We start from the raw sequence: 24706 nt of genomic DNA on the forward strand, positions 1-24706 counted from the left end.
TAAAATCAAGGTTTTGAAGATAGAAAAAATATTTCAAAAGACTCTTCATTTGACCACTCTAGAGAGTACGCGATTATTATTTTCCTCAACCATATCAGAAATACCCTTCATACATAAACCGGGCTGCAATCCGTTTGTATTGGAATAAATGCAATAACCAACAATTATCTAAAAATAAATTCTACACATTATATTATTTAGTATACATTTTTGTACTTTTGAATTTACAGATTACGAAGAATTTATTAAAGGACTATCCGAAATTATGGTCCCAAAATATATTAATGAATTTTGCATGGGATTGAATTTTTATTATTGGACGTTGGAGTTTGTATATTTTATGCTATTATAAATATTTTGTGAATTATTAAAATGGATAGTCGAAAAATAATTACTTTCTGCAATTTGAGTTAGATAACTAGGTTATATAAATATTTTTTTACAATTTTATTCACTTATTGCCTATTTCGTGCTATCGCCGATTTACAATGAGAGATAGTTAAATGAATATTTTTATTTCTATTTAATACATTTTTACATCATAAATAAATATATATTTAATATAGTTTATATTACTCAATTATTGTTACAATTAGGGCGGGGTGTTCTTTTAACTCTCTAAACACCACTTTTTGAAATGTAATATTACAAAAGAAATAGGGATAATAACGTGCCGCTTCATTGTAAAGTGGGATTTGAGAAACATGAAATACGCTTTGCGTTAAAAATTGAAGGGAGACACGGGACAATTTTTTTGAAAACCCTGAATTTCCGATAAATCGGGACGTATACCAACCCTAGATGCATCTATTTCACTCAAAATCAAAATAAATATTTAGCAAATGTTATCATATAGTTACTTGATAAAATGTTATTCAATAACTATCATAACATCTGTAGAATTTTCTATTTATGTGCAGACCGAGGCAACCTAACAAGTCTCAGGTTATGAATTAATACATTTAATTAGAATATAATATTAATTAGGGAAAAACAACGAAAGATCAAGTTGTAGCGCGGACGTAAGGGAAGTCGCCGATTGAGAGAGAATGAATGAAAGAATGAAAGAGAAGGAAACCCACGCTAAGTGGTAGGAAACCAAACTCTCCATGTCAGTACGAGTAACGTGAACCTACTCAGACACGTTTGATTGCTCAAGTCTATCGTATATCTAAATTGCATTGATAGCTGACGGTTTGAATGAATTAACTAAATAGTTGTCTTCCCCTTCTCTGACCATTATTCTGACCATTATATGAGTAAAAACTTGATGCAGAGACAGTTTTTTTAAGCGGTTACTTGGTTTTTGGATCGCGTTGTGGTATATGATTGCATACCCATCATCCCCCCAACAAAACATTAAAGGATACTGCAGTGCGTCGTATGCTCGATGTATCTCACTGATACGGTGAAGTGAGTTACTTCGGTTTTCGAGGATGATGTCTCTTTGATCAAACTGCTGATCTACTAACACTAAAGCAACTTCATTTGCCGTTGGTGTATTATACCTGCCTCTATGTTCTTCTGGTGGTTTTTTATCTGCATGTATTACAACTTTAAATGACTCTGAAGGAGGTATATTATCGATGGTAAATTGTAATGATCAATTGTAAATTATGCGGTGGCATGCCTAGTAAATCCAATGAGTTTAAAAACTCTGTTGGATAATTTACAACTTCAGTAGCATCGCAAACTGTATCTAGATTTGTATGACACCAAGTTTTCTGGTAACAAATTTTGTATCTTGAGATTCAATTCGTTGACCTCCACATTTTTTGCTACTAAAATTGCTCTTTCTGCCAACCACTCATGATTTGTGTATTGTCTGTGTACACTGGGACATATCTGGTCAATGAGAGCATCTTGCGAATAAATGATTGTGCAGAAATCGTTCGGTAATTTTATACATCCCGTTTCATCCGTAGTAACTTTCCCATCTCCAATATCTAACAATTGTTTTGAGAATCTTTTGCACGCAGCTTTTTTTGATTGAATCGAAATCGAAGTATCGAAATCGTTCGCTATCTATCTTTATATATATTTCGACCATGAATTGTTGACAAAGCTTATGCATCGTAAAATAACTTAGTCCTGATCGCGTCTAATCATCAACCGATATGCATAATAATTTTTTGAACTAACATTCTTATTTGTTTTGGCACCTGTTGCGGGATCTTTTTGTTTAATATTTATGCAATACCCGTCATTTACTGCCAAAAATAAAATTAATAGTTTTTAAATAGTTTTTAATAGTTTTTTAATAATTTTTTAATAGTTTTATTTAATATAATTCATTTTCAATAGCGCAGTTATCGACCTGGTCAAAAAATATTAAACCGATTTCAACCCTTTAAATTCAAAATTTCGAAAAATCCTTTCTTAGCGCATGTCTACATCATAATAGCTATCTGTATGCCAAACAAAAAAATAATATAATCATATCTATTCTGATAAATTGCATTATGATGCGAATGCGCCACTTTATAGATCAAGATAATAGTCATGAAATTAATCAGAGTAGACACAAAAAAAAAAAAAAAATAGCCAAACTAATCTAAACTAAAATAATACAGATTTTTGCTTATTTTTTTATTAATATATTATTTCTTTGGTTGTTTAACTGCATTATTTGAAAACATTTTAATGCATTTAGATATTTAATTTTAATTTGATTTTAAAGTATTACAGCTTTTGTGGTCATTGAAATTATTATAGATTAGATAAAATAAGTAATAATAATAATTTGTAACTTTATTGAATTTATTTGAAATATTTTGATACAGTTTTAAAGAAGGTATAATACATTTTGGATGACAACAATATTATCAAGTACACTGAAAGACAATTTGTTTAAAATTAAAAGAATCATGATAAATATTGTTGAATATTTATATTTTTTTTAATCTTGTGACTATTTGCTATTCAAAATACTATAATATAACTGGATTTTTACTATTTTTATAACTAAAACTAAAACTTTTGGCATAATGTAGAATACTGTAATTTTAAGATTCCTGGATATAGACTATCTTTCTAGAGTATTAAAAGAAACCAAAATGATGGTATAATTGTATTTACCAGAACACAATTATGTGTAGAATTAGTTGAATACAAACATACTGTGGCTAATCTTATAAAACTAAATTTTGTAATAAATAATACTCCATTTACCATTTTATGTGTATACAGGTCCCCCTCAAGTGACATCAATGAATTTTTGCCCATCTTAGATAACATTCTAAAAGACGAAATAAATAATAAAGGCTATCAAATTATAATTAGTGATATGAATATAAACATTGTGGGTCCGAATTTCACTAATAACGAATATCTTGATAAGATATCACAATATGGATACGAACCATTTATTAATGTGTTTACTAGAACACCGCTAGGTAGCAAACATTCTTGTTTAGACCATATTTTTGTCAAAAGTAATAATAACATTAACGTTAACGGTAAAATTGAGGCTGGTGTGATTCAAACCAGTATTACGGACCACTTCTCAACAGTAATAGGTATTCAAATACATAACCAGAATCAACAAAAAAGTAATAACGTTTATAAGACAATAAATTACTGCGATCTGAATGAAATATTAAAAAAATACAATTGGAATAAAGTGTATATTAATAACAATGTTAATGAATGCTACAATGTTTTTATTAATAAAGTTGTTAGTGCTATAAGTATGACCACAATAACTAAAACTGCCAATTCAAAAAACAAATGTCTAAAAGAATGGATGACACCAGGCTTGCTTTGCTCTCTACCTAATAAACAAAAACTATCCTTAAAAGTTCATAAACACCCAAGTAATCACAAACTATGTACATACTACATACTTTATAAAAATAAATTTTCAAAAATTTTAAGATTAGCTAAAAACAATCATTACATAAATAAATTCAAATAGGTTTCATATAGCCCAAAATTAACATTTAAACTGATTAATGTAGCTAATACAAATTGCAAAATTAAAAATGATGAATAAATACATTCAATAATTTTTGGTAATGAAAACATCAATTCATCTTTAAACCCAATTAGGGTTTCCAATATTTTTAATAAGTATTTTACAACCATTGGGAGTAACCTTGGAGGCTTGATAAATAAATCAAACTTTCATTATGATGAACCAAAACAACTGAATCTTTTGATACAATTTTTAATGAAAAAATCAGTGTCGACGAAGTTTTATTAATTATCAACAATTTAAAAGATAAGACAGCAGCTGGACATGATGGCATATCAGTTAAAACACTAAAACTCATAGCACAAAATATCTCAGTACCATTAACCCATATTTATAACTTAAGCATATTGGAAGGTACATTTCTAGATATATTTAAACTAGCCATTATAAAACCATTATATAAAAATGGTGATCGAACAAGTATTAGTAACTATAGACCTATCTCAATGATCAGTAATTTCGCCAAAATACTTGAAAAGATAATAAAAAGTAGGTTAATACAATTTTTAGAAAAAAACAATATTCTGTCTAAAAACCAGTTCGGTTTCAGACCTAAATTAGGTACTGAAAATGCGTTATATAATGCACTTGATAACAGTAAAAAAGCAACAGGAATTTTTCTGGACATGGCTAAGGCTTTTGACACGGTGGATCATGCTGAATATACTTCCTAATTTTGGTATAAAAAAATCAAGTTTTAAATGGTTCAAGAATTATCTAGACAAAAGAAAAGAAAAAGTAAAAATCAATGGCATTTTAGGGGATGAAATGTTAATTACTTGTGGAGTACCTCAAGGGAGTGTTTTGGGTCCTACTTTGTTTATATTATATATAAATAGTATATGTGATCTTGATATCAATGGGCAAGTCGTAACGTATGCAGATGATACTTGTTTACTTTTTTCTGGTGATACTTGGGATAACGTTCAAACAAAAGCTACACTCGGTTTAAAGTATAAGGTTATTTGAATCAAAGAAAACTTACAATTAATTATAAAAAAAACAAATTTTATTAATTTCTCCATTCATAAAGATGAAAATAATTTTGATCATTTAAAAATACACAATTGTGGAAATGAACCTTGTGATGAGTTAAATTGTCAAAGTATTTTCAGAGTGTCGTGCACTAGATATCTAGGATTAATAATCGATAAAAACTTGAGATGGAATCTACACGTGAGTAATATTGTGTCACGACTACGAACAGTGACTTTCAAATTTTATAAATTAAGAAATTTTTTACCAGTTCATACATTAAGAATAATTTATCTTGCGTTATATCAAGCGATATTGCAATACGGGCTGCTGGTCTGGGGAGGTACAGCCAAAAACGCACTACAGCTACTAATAATTCAACAAAGATTTATAATTAGGATCTGTCTGAGTAAGATAAGCCTAGAAGGATCAACAATAAAAAACTTTAAACTATTCAATGTTCTATCACTAGAAAAACTTTACAAAAAAATAGCTATATTTTTCATAGTTAAAAATTATTATCAATGGGTGGACGTCGTTATCATTAATGTAAAAAGAGAAAATAGAGCATACAATGCTAAGATACCCTATACTAAAAAATCTTTTAGGCAAAAATTTGTTAATTATCTTAGTCCCACATATTTCAACTCGCTGCCAATTAAAAAGTCGAATCTCAAAAAATTAATTTACAACTGGTTAGAAACTCATTTAGACTAGTGTTTATCGTTTATGTATATTATAATTCATGTATTTGTTTATTTATTTATATTTTATCAATTAATGTATTAATTACTAGATTTTGTAACTCTCTACCACCAACAAGCTTGCTTACAGATGGTAGATTAAAAAAAAAAAAAAAAAAAGTAATCTCACTTTATTATCCTTTAATACAAATTAATTTAAATATTGTTGAATTATTAATTTCCTAATATTTTCTTCTTATTTTTCACAGTATTTATTTATTTCTCTATTCAATAAAAAAACACAATATAGGTGCTATAGTATTGTAAGACATAAAATATATTTTTCCTTTATATTTCATAATATTATAATAAAACTTTACTAACTTTTTAAACAAATTAAAAAAATAAAAACAATGTATGACTAATGACTAGTTATGTATGACATAAAAGTAAGTTAGTACGTTTGGACATTTTTAACTTCAATCAAATACAATAAATATCACAAAAATTGACTAGTGCTCTATAGCATTTGATAATGTTGAAGTTTGTATTATGAGTATTATGACAAGTGACTTGTGACCATTCACATACAACGAATATTGACTAGTGCTCAACGGATTTTGTCAATTATGTGATAACTAACAGGTATATCAGAATAACAGTGGTACCATTCGATCGGACGTAAAATTTCCTACAAAATAGATGCATATTCTGAAAAAGTCAAATTTTGACTTGTGCCCCTTTTCCCGAAAACCGTCCAATTTTTATTGTTTCTATTTTGGATCCAATTATTCGTGGAAGCGATAATAATTACGAAAGCTAGTTGAACACTCATACGGATGAATGCAGAAGACAACATGTTTTAGTGAAAGAAATTTCGCTGTCGCCGCCACCGCATTATAGATGGCAGCACATGACAGATATAAAATAAAATGGAATCGCCAAAAACATGCTTACAGAAAGCTAACAAAAAGGCCTCTAAAAGTGATTTATCAACTAAAAAACCAATTACTTTATTTGTAGAGAATAATATTTCAGATTGAAACTTATAGGGGTTTTTCATTATTCAAAATTGAATTGTTATCTATGATAAATACAAAAAACCATTTATTTACTTTTTTAAAATTATTGTAACTTTTATACTAATGAATCATTTTCAATACGAAATTCACTTGAAAATGTTATTCTCTATCAATTATAAAATATGTGTTTTCACCTTAAAATTACTTTTAAAGGCATTTTCGTTGGTTTTTCGTAAACATATTTTTACTACATATATTAACCGGTGTAGCGTCCTCTCAATAATATCTCTCAATAATCGTTCACAAATTTGATTTTAAATTCAGGTTTAGACAGGAGATCTCTACCCAAAATAGCTTCGGACAATATGGTGGTATTCGGAACAATATAAAATCTAAAATCTATAATATTATTATCGATCGGTACATTAGTTTCGAAAATGCCCAATATATTTAACTTGGCCCCGTTTATCCCATAGAAATTATTATTACATGCTGGTTTAATAACAGAATAATTATTAGGAACAGACTCACATTTCAGAAGACTGATAGGACTACCTGTGTCGACATCATTTTAAACTTGATTTCGCAAACTTCATATTCAGCAACAGAAACGTCAATGTGACTATATCTCATACGGCTTCGGGTGGTCAGCGAGTGGTACATTGTCATCAACCGCGTCGATGTTCATTAGCCCTGACTGCATTCCTCTCGAAGAATCGGGATTTGGTCTCGTACGTTCCGGACAGCTTTCATTTGGTGTCACGTTGAATTACATTCATAAAATGCTCCTTTTTATTTTTTTTTTATTTGCGACAATGCGGTGAAATATGCTTTTCGAGCCACAATTAAAACACGATCGGGCTATTGGTTTTCACTCACAGCCTGTCGTCGTTATGTTTCCCGTACTTTCTTTCTTCGTTGGCCTAGACGGTAGTGTATTATTAAGCTGTCGTGTTGTAGGCTTATATAAACCGTTGTCTTTAATATATACTGATGACTGGTGGAAACGTATCGTACGTGATACATCTAACCGTTCGTACTCGACCATGTCACCCAAAAAATCGTCTTCAGTTCGATATTCACGACCCAATAAGTACATACTCAAGTCTTTTGAATAAAGACCTTCCAAATCTTGCATCTTATATTCATTGAAAGACAAGCCTACATGTTTACATAGATAAATTTTCTCTTGAATATATTCGCGTATATTCTCGTTACGTAGCTGGCGACACATCTCCTTCCAACAATCACGTGTCATCACTACACCGATAAACGTTTTCATATTCTTCATATTTCATATTCTTTATCCCACTATCAATTTCTTATTCTCTTTCCTTTACTATATTTTCAGCTCAAACGTTCTCCCTTACTTTGATCTTCCATATGAATCTCCTCTACATTTACCCTCTGTAATATTAATTCTTGCATCCTGTCCTTATAACCATCAACTCCTCTCGTAACCCTAATTATCCAATTTTTAACCAGACTACAGAATCCTCCTTTACTCACTCCCTATATTTTAATCTTAATAAAGCCGATTAGCCTTCATTTTCTCATTATGTCAAATAAAGCATCTCTCCATTACAAGATACGACATTCTCAAATATTTCTTATTCTACCTTTATTGATATCATAAATCAAGTATTGAGTACCTCGATCCCTATATAAAAATCTATTTAAATATTTAAATAGATAGATATTAAATTGAAATACCATCCTCTGTGGAGCTCTTCTTTGTTGGTATTCATGCAAAAACAGGTCATATATTTTTAAACTATTTCGCCGCTCGGGTTCTATGGTTGATTTCATTGCATATAATAAATATTGTACTACAATAGCATGGATTTAAAAAAAAAGAAAAAAGCCCAGCATGGAAAAACTTTTTACCAACTTAAACCTACCTACTACTATTCACCGTCTTTGGCATACGGCCACACTTCTTTGAAAAATATGTTATTTCCTCAACTCGAAATCCTATCATTGATGATTGGTTAGATTCTTTGATAATACTATCATACCTTTTGTTCCTGATGGTTCCTATCTCGGAAATATTTTAGATATGAAACTACGGTGGGCTCTCCATGTCGAAATTCCTTATTAGTTAGTCTAACTTCTAATAATCCGTTGCCGGTACCTGGTAGGGATTTCATCCATCATCATTACTTTCAATTTATTTTTCTATTATTCGATCAAAACTCGATTATGGATGATTTATCTTCAGATCAGCGTCATTCTTCATCGTTAACAAACTCAATACACTTCAATCATCCAGTATCAAAACAATTATGGGTTATATATGATACACTACTATTCCAGCAATTGACGTTGAAACCGCTTGGCCCCCATTTAATATCGAATGTCGCTGGTTAGCTGGAAAGTTTCTCCTAAAATCCTTTTCGAAATCCAACTCTATTATTTTTCACACTTTTTTCTCTCTATTTCTCAATTAGCGCTACATTCAAAAACCATTTTGTATTCTTTCACCCACTATCAATTTTTTTTTCTCAATCCTTTAATATATTTTCAGCTCTAACGTTCTCCCTTGTTTTGATCTTTCTTATGAATCTCTTCTATATTTACCCTCTGCAATATTAATCCTTGCATCTTAGGCCTCTCCTTTGATACGTTAAAACCCCTCCCCTATTCCACTTTCAACAATAATTTTCTTGATTACGTTAGTGATAATTTATCTTTATTCATTTTAGTCTATATTGATAGATCCGTTTTTTTTCTTTCATTAGGTTATTCTTTTAATATCCTTAAATTATATATTTACTATTCTATCAATATTCCCCCCACTTATTCATATTTTTCTTCAGAATGTTTTGTTATTATTGTAGCTCTCACAATTATCTGTTCCAACCCCCCTTATAACTTTTTAATCGTCTCTAACTCAATGTGAAGTAATCAGTCGTTAATTAGTTTACCTTTTAATTCCCTTTTTTAACCTTTTATCTTCCGCATAAATGTTATTTTTTTGTCTTTCATTCAAGCTAACTTTACTATTAAATTCCTCTGGGTACCCAGTCACTGTAGTATTCATGGTAATGACATTGCGAAAAAACCTGGCTTGGTTGTCTTAGGTCTACTTCTACCATCTTTTTGCGTTCCCCTTGTAAAATACCTTCCTATGTCTTCTACTAAATTATGCGTCAATAAATAAATTATCTTTGGTCCTCCTATTAGTATAATCTTCTGGTTGATTTTGACTCAAAATATAAAATTGCTGTTCCAAATTTATTAAAAAAAATCTGGTTCAATGATCTTAAATTATTCAAAACGTTGATTATACCATTTAGTCGTTTACAGATTGCTGTATCTACTTAGTATGTATCTACCTCTTTCCCTTTCAATAAACCATCTCTAAACGATTCTCATTATTGCACTAAACATCCTGAGGAAATAATTCGTGACCTCTCCCATATGACTTTTAGTTGCCCTCCATTACCCTCTAATCAAATTTGAAATTGGATTGGGAAGATACTTTAAATGTGTCATTTTTTGAATTTTTCAATATTTTTCCAGTAGTGGGGAAAAACGGAAAAAAACGGGCAAATACGGTAAAAATATTTCGTAAAGGGGACTTTCACTTTTCACATTTTAGTCATTTTGTCATAACTCTAAAATTAATAGGGATAGGAACTTGAAAATTTTACTATATCAAATACATACTTCTTCATATATCACTAAATGTATAATTATAATTATGTTCGAGACTCACAGCTTACACTCTCTGCGGGCCCGGAACCGGTCTCATATCTTATCAGATTGGTATGTTCACCGGGGCCGTAGATTATATTCTCGAGATCGGTGGTTTGTCATGGAGTGACTCTCGTGGTGTGAATCTCAACTCGGTGCCCTGCGCGTGGCAGTGTTAATTGTTTTGTTCGAGGTTAACGTATTTAGTGTTTCCTTTTTTTTTTTTGCGATTCGCCATTGACCACGAATTTGTACCCGGGACCCATTCCCGTTTGTCCCTGCCGTTGCGGATCTTCCGTGTATTTGAGTTCCCGTCGCCCGTGTCGAGTTATCCACGGTCGCGTGGGATATAATCCAGCGGGACTCAAATATATTGAGGTACTGGGAGCTGTGTCTCCCTTTATTTTTTACATTATTGAAATTGTAATGTTTTAATTTATTATTAAATTATATTATTGGTATAAGAGCGCCCAATCCAAATTATTATATTGTAATAGAACATATCACGGCCAAATTTGTTTATATTTGTTCATTATTATTATTAAGAAAATTAGTCCCAATACCCTCTGATCGATCCAAAATAGAACGTGCGATTTCAGGACTACATATATTTAGTTGCGTACAACAAATACGTAGGCATTTTGCCTTGTCGGCTTAAGCGTAAACCAATTATATTAATTATAATCACAAAATTCTCTGAGCACTTTTGGTCTAAATATAGAACTTTGAAATTTCCTAATTTATTGAATGTTTTTATGTAATACAATTTTTAATATTTGATAAAATGTTCTGAAAACATAATATGACCTTCATATGATAAGCTAACGAAACTGAAAAATCTTTAAAATTACTAATTATTATTAGTTGGAATTTTATTAATTATTATTTCCAACCAGGAAATTATAAGCTATTATCTATAATGTAATAGTATTTTTACATATTATATTCAAAAATTAAAATAACTATTTATCGAATTCTGAATAAAATGCTTAATAAATAATTAATAAATTACAATCAATGCAATTTATAAGTATAAAATCTATATATCTTACCATAATAAATCAATTCAACGATTTAAATTAAACTTAAAATAAAAATAATTACTTTTTCTCAAACATAACTTTTTAGTTCTGACATATCAGAGTCATGGTTACTCCTTGCTGATCGGGGGGTGGGGAATCTCTCCCCCCCCATCCGCCGGAGGTAACAAGCGTCGGTGATTAATGACGCGCCCATTCCTCCAAATTCCGGCAATTTAACCACCGCGTATTTCGCGGTTACAACTGAGTAGAAGATTCAAAACAGTTGAGGAGAATATCGTTTCCTATCTGCAGCAAATAGTTCTCCAGCAACCCAGGAAATCAGAGATCTTCAGGGAAGAGGCCACAGGCGCGGTAACCATGCTCAAGTTAGCCATTTTTTTAGATGGTTGGCATTCCATCAACCAAGGAAACGCATAACGGATCGCTCTTGAACTCTAGCGCTCCTGTTACCTCAGGCCGGGATCGCTCTTCTACCGAAGCACGAGTTGTCAAGAAAATGCTGCGCACCAGGCTTTGTGATATTCTCTCCATTTCCATACCTAGCGAATTAAGCCCCTAGGAGTCCGACACAATTTAGTGGAGGGAAGAGAAATTTTCCTCGCCGGCCACCTCTACTCCCCTAGTACCAGTGTTAACAGAATTCCTCCTGTAACCTTCGACTGGTCACGGTCTACGGAACTCAACGCACCATCTACCTGACAGCACGATTTGCCATCTGCCGACGTTACTGTCACTTTCGACACACCGACTACGGCAGTACGAGCCCGTTCAGTCAGTTCGCCTGGAATTGATATATCGCACCACCGTTTTATGGGTAGACTGCGTCAGGTCGACCGCGTACGCGTGTTGTGAGAGCCACGATAGCAAACAGACGTCGTCTGTCAGTACCCGGCCGGAAAATAGACTTCATGGTCCGGAAGTGTGGTTCAATTTCTACCACGGATCGTAATGTTAACGCGGATGTACTATGCTTTGGTCTGAGAAAACCCCGGATGAATCGTTTGAACTCCCCACTGAAGAGCCTAATGACCGTGGACGCGACCAGTTGTGTTGCAGCCACACGACAGAGTCATTGCTTTCAGAGGCGCAGTTTTTCACCACCCGGTATAACCCGGCGGGGTGTCGCAAAGTGAAAAGTGGCGTCATCTATTGTTCACACATAGGTTTTACAAAGTGAGATGCCGTCAATATCTATGTTATAAACCCTTCGGCCTTGCAAAGTGAAGACGGCGAAAAATCTATGGTAGACATCCCAAAGGTTCGCAAAGTAACGCCACTAGACATCTATGGTCGGTCCCACCGACGGCGGCTCAGCCGTGCGAATTATTTTACTTCGCCTCCGAAGAGTCATAGTTACTACCCGCGCTTGCTTGAATTTCTTCACGTTGACATTCAGAGCACTGGACAGAAATCACATCGCGTCAACACCCGTCCCGGGCCGAAAAACAGATTTATTATAGTAAGGTATATAGATTTTATGCTTCTAAATTGCATAGTTTGTAATTTATAATTTATTTATCAACCATTTTATTCAGAATTCGATAAATAATCCCATAATTATTTTAATTATTGAATATAATATGTAAAAATATTATTACACTATAGTATTTAATCAATAATAATTAAAACGATTTAAATTAAACTTAAAATAAAAATAATTACTTTTTCTTAGAAATAACTTTTTAGTCCTGTTATTAAACGATCTCATAATATTGCTTTGTGTTGTCAATAACTTTACTAGACACTACTTAAGAAAATAAATTCAAACTTTTCTATTAAACCATTAAAGCTTTTTCTGTCATTATTCCCACACTTACAAATCTCTCTCTCTCTCTCTCTCTCTCTCTCTCTCTCTCTCTCTTTCTCTCTCCGGATAGATGTAGTATTTGTATTTTTATTTAATTAGTAGATTAGTATTTTTTCGACTAGTCGATCAACAACCAACAGGGGGTCGATAGTTCCGTAGTTCTACACGGGACTAAATATCTTTGCGATTTGACCCATCCACTGTTCCTGTTACATCCGTTACGCGAAATTACCCTAATTTTATCAATCCAGATGTCCTAATAATTTATAAATATATATTTTAGTTAATATTATATCTTATTGGATATGCATATTGATTTTTCACTTTCTTTAACTATGTAAATATTTCTCTGTGTAGAAACTAACCGGGTTTCGAATTCATCCTCGGTACCCCATGCCTCTCGAAAGAGTCGACTAATGTATAATACTAATGACTTGTAAATTTGTTAGGTAGGTCCCTTCCATAGGACCCACCTTGACGTGGTGAGGGAGCTCATGGATCATTGTTGTGATCCTTGCTAAGAGGTTCCGTTATACATCTAGCTTGTACTTTTAAGTGTTTAACCATGTATTAATATGGTTTCTTATACTTAAATGTAAATATGAAATTAATGAAAACGTAGGAAAATCAAATTCGCATTATGATAAAAATAACTAAAATTATACTTCATAAAATTATTTTTCAATTTTTACTATTCGAGTGCTCAAACAGTTATTTATTTCTATTTTCTATTTAAGAGATTCATATACATTTCAGAAAGTTTAATCTTTCCTCTGGTAAAATTATTTTATACTGAAACTTTGTTTAATAATAGACTGTTGTTTTCTTTGTTGTAATCTTTTGTTAAACTTTTGATCTCTTTTACTTTGGCCAGTACATTTTTTTTCTCGTCTGTTGTTGTATTATTTACTATTATTACAATATTTTGTTACCATTGGTCTGTATTGTTGTCCTATTCTTATTTAATGTTCGTCTTTTTTGAATTATTACTGTCTCTATAATTGAGTTTGTTTTACCTGAAGGAGGTTTGTCTATTAATGAGAATTATGTAAACGTTTTCAAGTGAAAATTTGGAAATCAAAGTTGGTTTCATCGAGATAAAAAAATAAATCAATTAATTGCATTGATTAATTAATTAATTACATAATTAATTAATTGCATTGATTAATTAATTAATTACACAATTAATTAATTAATTGCATTAATTAATTAATTAATTACACAATTAATTAATTGAGTCTGGAAAGACTCATTCGCAATCAAGTCCACGGTCTTTGCTTGTCCATCGCGAAAGCCCGTGGCTGGCGGCCCCGCTCATTATATTCAGTTTAAATTAGTCCACATGGGATTTCATTTCTAAATTGAATATCAATTGCCACAGTGTCAATAATCAATCAATTAATACCCATTTTTTGAAATATTCACTATTGATATGTATATTAGAGAATATGAAAACGAGAAAAACATTTTGTAAATGAAATACTCCCAGTAAATATAATACTTCCATCATGATATTAAAGGAGACTAGAACCTAGACCAAATCTAACCTTAGCGCATAGAATACAAGCGGTATAAACAACATTATTTATATTTCGTAATAATTAATTTCAAAGTTAACACATTATCTCAAATCACAATAATGGATATTGTTTAATTTAATTATTGAATTGTTATCTGTACACATATAAAAGTTTATTTTATGTGATATTGCAAAGATTGAACAAGAATCATTTGATCTATGGAAAATTGTTTAACTTTTAATTTCACTTATGTCCCTTTACTACAAATGCACAATATTTTATTATTCCTTTGACGTAAAGAGATATAAGTGAAACAAAAATAAAAACTTAAGACTTCAGGTAATAAAATGTATAAAAATGTAAAATATATTAATATTAAAATAATCACAATATTTATATGTCAGTCGTGACCATAGTTTAACAAAATACCTTTTTTTTTAATTTTATACTAATAATAATAGGTTTTGCTCGGTAGATTATCAATACCATCATCATAGTTGTCTGTAAAAATTAAATAATAACAATATTTTAGTAAATACATTACTTGTGATTATTATTATTATTAACATTATGAAAAAGTCTCATAATTAATTAATATGGAATGAACAGTAAGATATGATATACAATGGAAAATTAGAATACAATGTTATTTTATGAATAATTTTACTGAATGACTATCATTATTATTACTATTATTATCTGGCATATAGTCCTTGTCTGCATCACTATCATCTGCACTAAGCAAATGTACATCATCTACAATTAAAATTATTAAACATTTTATTTGACTCCAGAACATTGTAGTCTATACTTATTTTATTATTGAAATTAATAGTTCCAATCACTTACCATCACTCATATTGTCAAGTTCTTCAAATTTCATGCTAACTTGCGAAATATTAAAATCAGTATGATTACTATTTTTTTACTGCTAATCAACTGCTAATTATATTAAAATTTATATTTTATATTATATTATAATCATACTATTAACCTAAATATTAATGATAATAACCGTAGATCATTGTATAACACGGTTTAAGATATCTTAAACCATGTTGCATAATAATAGTAAAAACACGTTTTGGCTGTAAAGGAATTTAAATGCGTTAACAGCTGTTATGGTTTGGTGGAAAAAAGATATAGGTGCGCGTGTACCCATTTCCTTCTAATCTAGATATAATTTTTGTTTGGAGGATAAGTGATTTGTTGTTAAATCACAGCACATATGAAATAATTAACCTATATCTCTTTACCATCAAATAAAACAAAAAATTCATATTTTAGCTGTTCACTTACCTCAGATTATATAACTTATACTCCTTGTGTTTTAGGTGCTTCATTTTTAATCACTTGTCGCTCTAAATCATTTGATTTAAAAAGTTTTTCACAAATAATAAATTATTTTTAAGTTTTATCCCGAGATTAACTTCTCATTGGGCTTTAAGTTCATCATTTTGGGAGAAAAAACCTACAAATAACCGTTACCAACAAATCACCTTAATAAAGTTTTGTTTAAGGCACCAAATAAAATAGTGGAGAAAAACTCAATTAAAATGTCCTCTCTAAGCGACCGAATATATTAACGTTTTAAACAGGGAAGTGCACCGACCTTATCTTCCAATACCGTGATGGTGTGTATCGATGCTTAGCTGATATATTAATTATATTAGTAAATTATAAATAATGCCTTTAATATAAATCATTTTAATTTACAATCATTTATTTATATCGAGTATCACTTCTCAGCACGGTCAACAGTAATCTCACTTAAATAAGATTTGTAATAATTGGTAATTTTCAACTATATCAGTGTGTGCCGTTAGTTCAACCGTAAAGGTGATGATGTCTTTAGGAATATTCCAAATAAAATACTTAAACCAACTTAAACTGTTTATTGAAATATTTCTAAGTACAAATTATTTAATTAAATTAACAAATAAACTGGCGTAGAGGTGCTCGTTAAAACACGTCTTAAACACATCTGAATATTGGTCTATTCGGGACTCCCTTATATACCCCGCTTCTCATAGTTTATCCGGACCTAGTGAATGCTAAATCACTTGTCATATGTGTTTCATCTTGTCATTTTAGGTTGATGCTACTTGTATTTTGTGCGCCCAACCCAATATTATCTATGTAATCAGTTGACCTCGTGAATTCCGCATTTTGCATATATCCTACTGATGCTTGTCTATAATAGTTGTTTTTAATATTTATTATGTACTAATTGTCTTCTCTACAATATAACTCGTAAAGACCTACATCTTCGTAATATATCATACTGATGCCTATTTATAATAGTTATTCTTAATATAACACCTTGGAATGTAGCCATACGATGTATATAATATGTATTTGCGTTACCCTCTGTTTTAAACTAATAGTTCCTTTCTATTGTTGCGAATATTATATTATTTATAATTATTTCCTGATCTGTACTATTTACGATTTATGTGGTCCCTCCCATGAAGTAAAAGTCGTAAGGACCTACATCTATGTATGTCCGTAACATCAGGTATAGTGTGGAAACTGAATTCGGCTATAAATAAGATTGACTAACATGATTGTCGTGAATTTGGCATTGTGGACCACATGGTTGATATGGTGATAGTAGAATATTACCTTTACTTTCAATAGTTAACAGAGTTAACACGTGTCATTATTATTGTTACCTATATTAAATACTGTTATTTCCATCAGAAAAGATTAAGGATGGGAAAGTAAATGATGTTTTTAAACTTAATTAAGTTAATTGAGTTAATGTTCAATTAAGTTAACAATTAAGTTAATGCACATGAGAATTATATCAATTCAGTTAAAAATTAAGTTAAAAATTATCGTTAACTAAACTTAAATTCAATTAATAATACAATGGATAGGTTAATCAAAATACCTATTGATTCTCAATAAAAGAGTCATCTCAAAATGTTGATTACCTATTAAATATTTTTTCTTATACAATAATATTTAGTAATATTTATTTAATTTAATAATATCATAGATTATGGAATAATTTTAATCATTATAGAGTACAATTATTATTAAGAATTATTTAGTCAATGATAATACATACCTATTTTTGTAATATAGATTTACGGCCACTTTTCACGAGAACGTTGGGACCACATCAATAGTTAATTCCGAAATAAATATTATGGTGTCATCTAAAAATTCTTCAAAATTTTTATTTTTATATTTTTTTAAATTCCATGAACTTATTATCGAATACGATATTTTACAAAAATCATTTTTAGGTTTCGAAAATCAAAATTAACTTGATTGGGATAAATGAAAAAATAATACGTTAATTTCAAGTTAATTTGTAAGGAAATTAGTGAAGTTAATAAGTTAAATTAATTTATCAATAATGAAATTAATTAAGTTATTTTTTTAATTTAACTTAACTTTTAACTTATTAACACGTTAAGGTCCGGGCTTGGAGAAGATGATCAGAAAAAAACATTTGCTTATAAAATCAATTTGGATAATTTAAGTTTAATAAAGAATGTGTGGAAAATCGATAAACAATTAATAGTCGTGACCCATGGATATATCTCGATGTATGACGACCAGGGAGCATATTCCATAAAAAATAGTAAGTTTTATGGAAAAATTTTAGTTTAATATAATATTATGATCGATATTTAAAATTTAGTGATCAATTACCAAACAGGTGAGTAGTTACTAAAATTATGTTTTTAATTCGAAACATTTCAATTAGAATTAGACAGACGCAACTACAGTACAATTATGATGGAACTAAAATTATATTATGCTTACCAAATCCCTAAATACCAAACCTTAATTCACAGTATTTGATCAAGAATAATACATTTTCCACATTTATTATCAGGCTTCTGGAGATTTTTAATTGCAATTGAAAGTCAAACATTTCAATATTTTTTTGTGATTTTATATTTTGAGTAAACAAGAAAGGTATTGGGATAATCATAAAAATATATTTCTTTTTATTTATTACAAAAGGTTTTTGATTGGACATTTTATCAAGTTGGAATTTCGGAGAAAAATGATTGAAAAATTCCCTAAATTTTTCTTAATAATTTCATAAACTCGACTAAAAGTGAAATATAAAAATTGTCAACATTTAACGCATAACCGTTTTCGACCAAATTGAATTTTTATTACATCGCAACTCGAAAAATAATAATAACATAGTCTTAAAGTTTTCATTTAATTATTTAAATATTGTTTACTATTAATGGTATGATTTCCAAAGAATTTAAACAATATTAGGCTTTTTATAAACATTTAAAAATAATTATAATATGCAATATATAAATTACGAAACTCACCAAAAAAAATTATCCATTTAACCCCATAATAAAATACACCATTATGCAAACACAATAATTAATCAAACTTGAAAAACGAAATTAAAATAACATGATGATAAAGTCTACAAATAGTATAATGTGAGTAAAAATGATTTAAACCTGTATTTAATTTCTTTGAGCATTTCTTTGCACTTTCATTGCAGTTAAGACTCTCCAGATACCTGATAAAAAATGTGCAACATTTATTATCGTTGCTGCGGTAAGCACAATTTTTGTACCTTCATAATTAGACTCTAGTTGCGTCTGTCTTATTCTAATTGATAAGTTTGGAATTAAAAATATAATTTTAGTAACTACTCACCTTATATCATAGTTTGGTTATTGAACACAATATTTCCGTGAAGTCGAGTAGTAATAAATAATAAAATAATATATATCATAATACAGATTTTCATTTAAGAAGATTAAATGATTATTTATAAATTTTAATGGGTTATCATGTATTCTATGTCTTAGTATTGAAAATTCCCTTGCCCTAGCTTACGCATTCAACTACCCGGATCAGTATAACATCATAACGTTGGGCTGGATTGTAGAATACCATCAATTCTTAGATGTACTCAGAGATTGTGAACATGTAGGACATGCATTAAGTCATTTTTTGATCAAATTAGTTAAATTGAAGCTTATTATGCCTTCTAATATACACATGATAGGACATAATCTTGGTGCTCATGTTCTTGGTGCATGTGGAGCTAATTTTTATGAGTTGACGGATATGAAAATCGGTAGAATCACAGGTGTGTAAAATAAAGTCAAAATTAACGTTATTTATTATTGAAAATATTAGGTACTTATGAGAAAATCAACAACCTTACTTCTGTGCAGGTCTAAACCCGAAAGGACCCATTTCTATATATCCATGGGAAAAATGGAATTATTTAAAAAAAACATTGCAGAAGGATGATGCGGAATTTGTGGATCTGATCCATACGGCAAAAGCTAAAATATTTCCTAGTACAACCGGACACGTTGTATTTTATCCGAACGGAGGAAAGACTTGTCAGCCAGGATGTGAATACGAGATTGATGATTATAATTATGATCTTTTGAATAAAAAAAAAATTTCAGAATGTAAGTTACAATAGTGAAATTAAGACACAAATTTATGTAATATCTGATTGTAAGATTTGTATCACTTAATGGCTTGTAAAAATTTCGTGATTAATTATAATTCGAATATTACGATGTTACAATTTACAATACTAATTTTAATAGTTCAAATACATTTATGAATATCACCAGTGGCCGCTCGTGCCTTCGATGACTAATATAACAGTTGAATAAATTTTATTATTTTATTATATTTGTAATTGATAATTGAAAATACCAACTATTTCTATTCAACTATTTCATAGCAGTTATTGTTCATATAAAGAATTTTATTCAATTTTAATTGCTATATATTTATTGATTATTATTTATTATAATTGACTGGCATTAGTTCGAATATAAATAACCAAACATCATATTTATAACATAATATTTGAATAAATACATTTGAACATCAATTGCAAATCTGTATATATAAAAATTTCGTGTCACGATGTATGTTCGCGATAATCTCCGAAACTACTGGACCGATTTTAATGAAATTTTTTACACCGTGTGTAATTTGGTCCAACTTAAAATATAGGATAGTTTTTTTTCAAATTTGTTAATATTTTAAATATTTTAATTAACTTTTTAATAAATGTGTATAATTGCATGGTGTATTTCGGGTTTTCCCGTGACCGACCGCAAGTATCTATATAGCTACCTGTAATCTGACCTTTTTTCTATTGTGTGTGTGTTTATCGTCGTCGGCGTGTAGATATGAATTGTTCCGAGAATTATATAACTTACCTAACCTATGGTTTTTATCTCAATATTATTTTTTTGCATTGCAATTGTTGTAATGAAGAAAGTTATAGAATTTTCGAGAAATGTTCAAAGGTATAAAATGCGAAGTTCGGTACGACGTAAATTCAGAAAATATATATGTTGGTTTGTACTTAATTTCAACATTTAGATACTTTACCTATTACTTTTAAATTTTCTCATACATAATAACACTAATACATGGCCTACGAAAATGCCAAAAAACCAACTAATACGCGGGCAACGCCGTGTCGGGACAGCTAGTAGATATATAAAAAAAGTAGGACAAAAATAAATTTAAATATTTATACCAATTTTAATATTATTTTTCTTTCTTCTGTTTCGCTTCCAAAATAGAAGTAAGATTCTTAATCTGCATGCTTCTGGAATGTTTTGGATCAACTAGTTCCGGTAAAAGACAGTCGTAGAAAAAATTTTGCAGCTTCGGAAACATATTATTTTCTCAAAATTGATCATCTTTTTCAATATTTTCGTACTTCGTATATTATTTTGTCCAATATGCTATTATTCCAAATGTTTAGCCTGTCATATGTAACTGTCCTTGGATTTGGTAATAGTATTTATGATGAGTATGATGAGTATTTATTCTTATAATATATTTTCTTTATTTATTTTCCATAGATTAACTTTTCTTTGACATATTCCTTATTCATGCGTTATATTTGCAGCAGATATAAGGCATTTAATTTCAACCAATGTATTATTAACTATTAGTCCATCAGGTGTTGCTCCTAAGAAATGATTTTTAGTGTCTATAAATAAACCACATTCACTAATACTTACACCCAAAACAGTTTCCAATTGTAACTTTGCCTCTCGTTCATTTTCCCATCCATATTCCATTGCTTTACAGTTGATGTTTATTGAGTACAACATACATTTTACAACACTTTTACATCTTGTATGAGTTCGTAAACAAATTATGCGTTTAAAATTTGAAGCCGTAATAAGATACCTTCTATATTCCAACCATTTGCTTGATGCTGATTGTTCCACTGTTTCTGTCTTAATGACATCGCGGTTAGCTGCCATTTCTTTTAACAATTGAATAATATATTTTTTTTCATCATCAAATTACTCAATGGTCATTTCGGTTTTTGTGATTTTTCAACGTACGACGTAGTACGACGATTAGCGTAGTCGTTTTCGCATTCAATTGTTTTTGAAAAAACTCATGTTTTTTGTTTTAATTATAATAATTATAATAAGAATTAGACTAGTAGACGAAATTACATTCGATCATGCAATATGAATAATGATATACAAAATCCGAATATGCACAAGTGTGGATAAATTAAAAACAATAGTATCAAACGCATGTTGGATGATGACTGATTAAAATACGATATGGTTCGAAACGGTTCAACGATAAATTCGAATCGTCCTTTTCTCAAACAAGTTGTACAAAAATCTTTAAAATCTGAATATTTCATATCACCGGAACAGTGTTCCACATAAAAATATTTTAAATTAGTCTCATCTTGTTTGAATAATATTATAAAATTACTGTTATCACGTAAAAGTTGCTTCGGTACACGGGCGTAACATTGTGCTAAGTAGCATACATCGATTTTATTATGTCGACCACGTGAAAAATATGATCGTACGATAGATCGACTTTCGCAAATAATATCGTCAAAGATAAATACTGAATTAGGTAATGCTTTTCTAGAGGTATGACTATATTTGATTCAATAACCAAAACATTTTCATCACGATACCTCATCGTCGATAACTTATATTTTTCGGTGTCCAGAAAAAATTATTTTCTTATATTTTGTATCGAGTATGTTTGAAAATATGTAGCCCATCAATGAAAACATATGTTTTAAAAACTCGAGCGTAAGTTTTACATACCGTAAAGATGTCATTATTTGTACTGTTATGTTGAATTCGTCTGTCACATCTAGTCCTATTGTAATAACATTTTGGGCATTAAAGTCCAAAACGTATTAAGTTCTATCTATAAGTTCTGTAGGTGACGTTGGTGGAATATATGTATATGTTTTCGTGAATGTAGCTGCGTTGTCGACCATTGAACCGGCCATTATTTAGTATACTAGTTCACTTGGTGAAAAATGAAAAAAAAAAAAGACATTTACTAGTTACGGTGCACGGAGAGTGACTAATTCTAGATAACTCTTTTCACAGTGTTAATGATTTAATTTTATTACTGTAAAGGTAGGGGTTATCGAATAAGTCTCAACTGGCATGTATCATGTGCATTATTTTTATCGTAAATCTTAGGACGATGTTATGACTACGTATAAAAATTTTGTTTACATCAGGGTCGTTAATTACCATTTGTCTAGACAACATCATAATGTTATGACTATGTATAGACTATTCATCTTTTTATCAACATCATCATTTACTCGAAATTATTACGTTAGATTTCTATTACAAATAAATCTTAACGTATGTACAATATATTTAATTTCTCATTACCCGCTAAAATTATTTGTTATCAATATGTCATACCCTGATATATTTTTTTTAAATATATCTTATCATTTTACTATACTCGTTACATTTATTACCATCATTTCTATTTATCAACGCCATTATATAGAGAAAAAATTTGATAACGATAACGATAACGTTGTAGCAGTTATTGAGAGGGAGGGGGGGACCAGCAAGGACCAGCTATCTACTGTATACGTTAACGCTAATTGGGTAACAGGGGGAGGGGACGAGTCAGCGGCGGCGGCGGCGGCGGCGGAGGAGGACCAGTAAGGACCAGCCAAGAGAACAATGGATTTCCTTTGTCCCAGGATCTGCAAATATACTCTACTAATGTTGTTAATTGAATGAATTTTTTTTTCAGTGCGTTTGTCTAAAAAAAATTTTTATATATATATACACATTTCTGTGCAACAAAATTATGTAAAACCATTGATTAATAAATCAGCATTTTTTGATGATTTTCTTTCAGTGTTTTGCAGTGATGCAAGATCTTATGAATTCTACAAAGATTCGATAATCTATAAATCGGCTTTTGTTAGTGAATTATATAATCCAAAGACGAAAATATTAATAAAATATGAAAATAAACCTGTAAAATCCAACCGTATGGGTCATTATGTAAATAAAGAGTAAATATTATTTTGTTCGCATAACTTTTATGTATACTAAACTATAAAAATAAGAAAAACTGATTTTTACGAGTGTGAGGATGAGATTGTTAATTAAAAATTTAACGGTATAACATTTTTTTTTACAGAAAGCATGGTAATTTTTATTTAAATACGGAGGAAAAAAGTCCTTTCGATTTTCAGTGGTACATACCTAGAGGTTAATTGATAGTTAATAGTTGTTCAAAATTTGGAGCATAATAAAAAATTATATTTTCTAACAACGTATGTTGCTTTCAGTAACATATTATGATTTAAGAAACATATTAAATACAAAGTCGCTTGTAATTCTATTTCATATAAAAATTAATATATACTATATACTTGTGTAAATAATTTGTTATTTCTCCTTTTGTTTGTTTTACCATCTCTTTCATTTCCTAATTAATTGTACAGAAAAAAAAATCACACTAGTGGTATATTGCGTTTAGTAAATTCAATGGCGTACATTCAAACTTACCTTGGGGGAAGGGTAACAAAATATATCGATATTTTTTTTTTCGTTGCAAAGATAAATAACTGCTATAAATAGATACATATTTTATAGAACTTTTTAAACCAGCGGTTCCCAAACTGTGCACCGCGGTCTATGGTTCATAACAAATAAT

General features: G+C 30.0%; 1 protein-coding gene across 1 annotated transcript; it reads left to right on the forward strand.

Moving 5' to 3' along the window:
- Positions 1 to 236: 236 nt before the first annotated feature.
- Positions 237 to 24375, forward strand: LOC112690466 (pancreatic lipase-related protein 3-like). The gene is made up of 6 exons (XM_025564482.1): positions 237 to 327; positions 18157 to 18323; positions 19563 to 19823; positions 19912 to 20157; positions 23900 to 24059; positions 24188 to 24375. Exons 1-6 carry the CDS (start codon positions 266 to 268, stop codon positions 24261 to 24263), a joined length of 972 nt encoding a protein of 323 aa, XP_025420267.1. The 5' UTR covers positions 237 to 265; the 3' UTR covers positions 24264 to 24375.
- Positions 24376 to 24706: the final 331 nt, after the last annotated feature.

Source organism: Sipha flava, unplaced genomic scaffold, assembly GCF_003268045.1.
Source record: "Sipha flava isolate LNK unplaced genomic scaffold, YSA_version1 505_pilon_pilon, whole genome shotgun sequence".
Taxonomy (NCBI): Eukaryota; Metazoa; Arthropoda; class Insecta; order Hemiptera; family Aphididae; genus Sipha; species Sipha flava.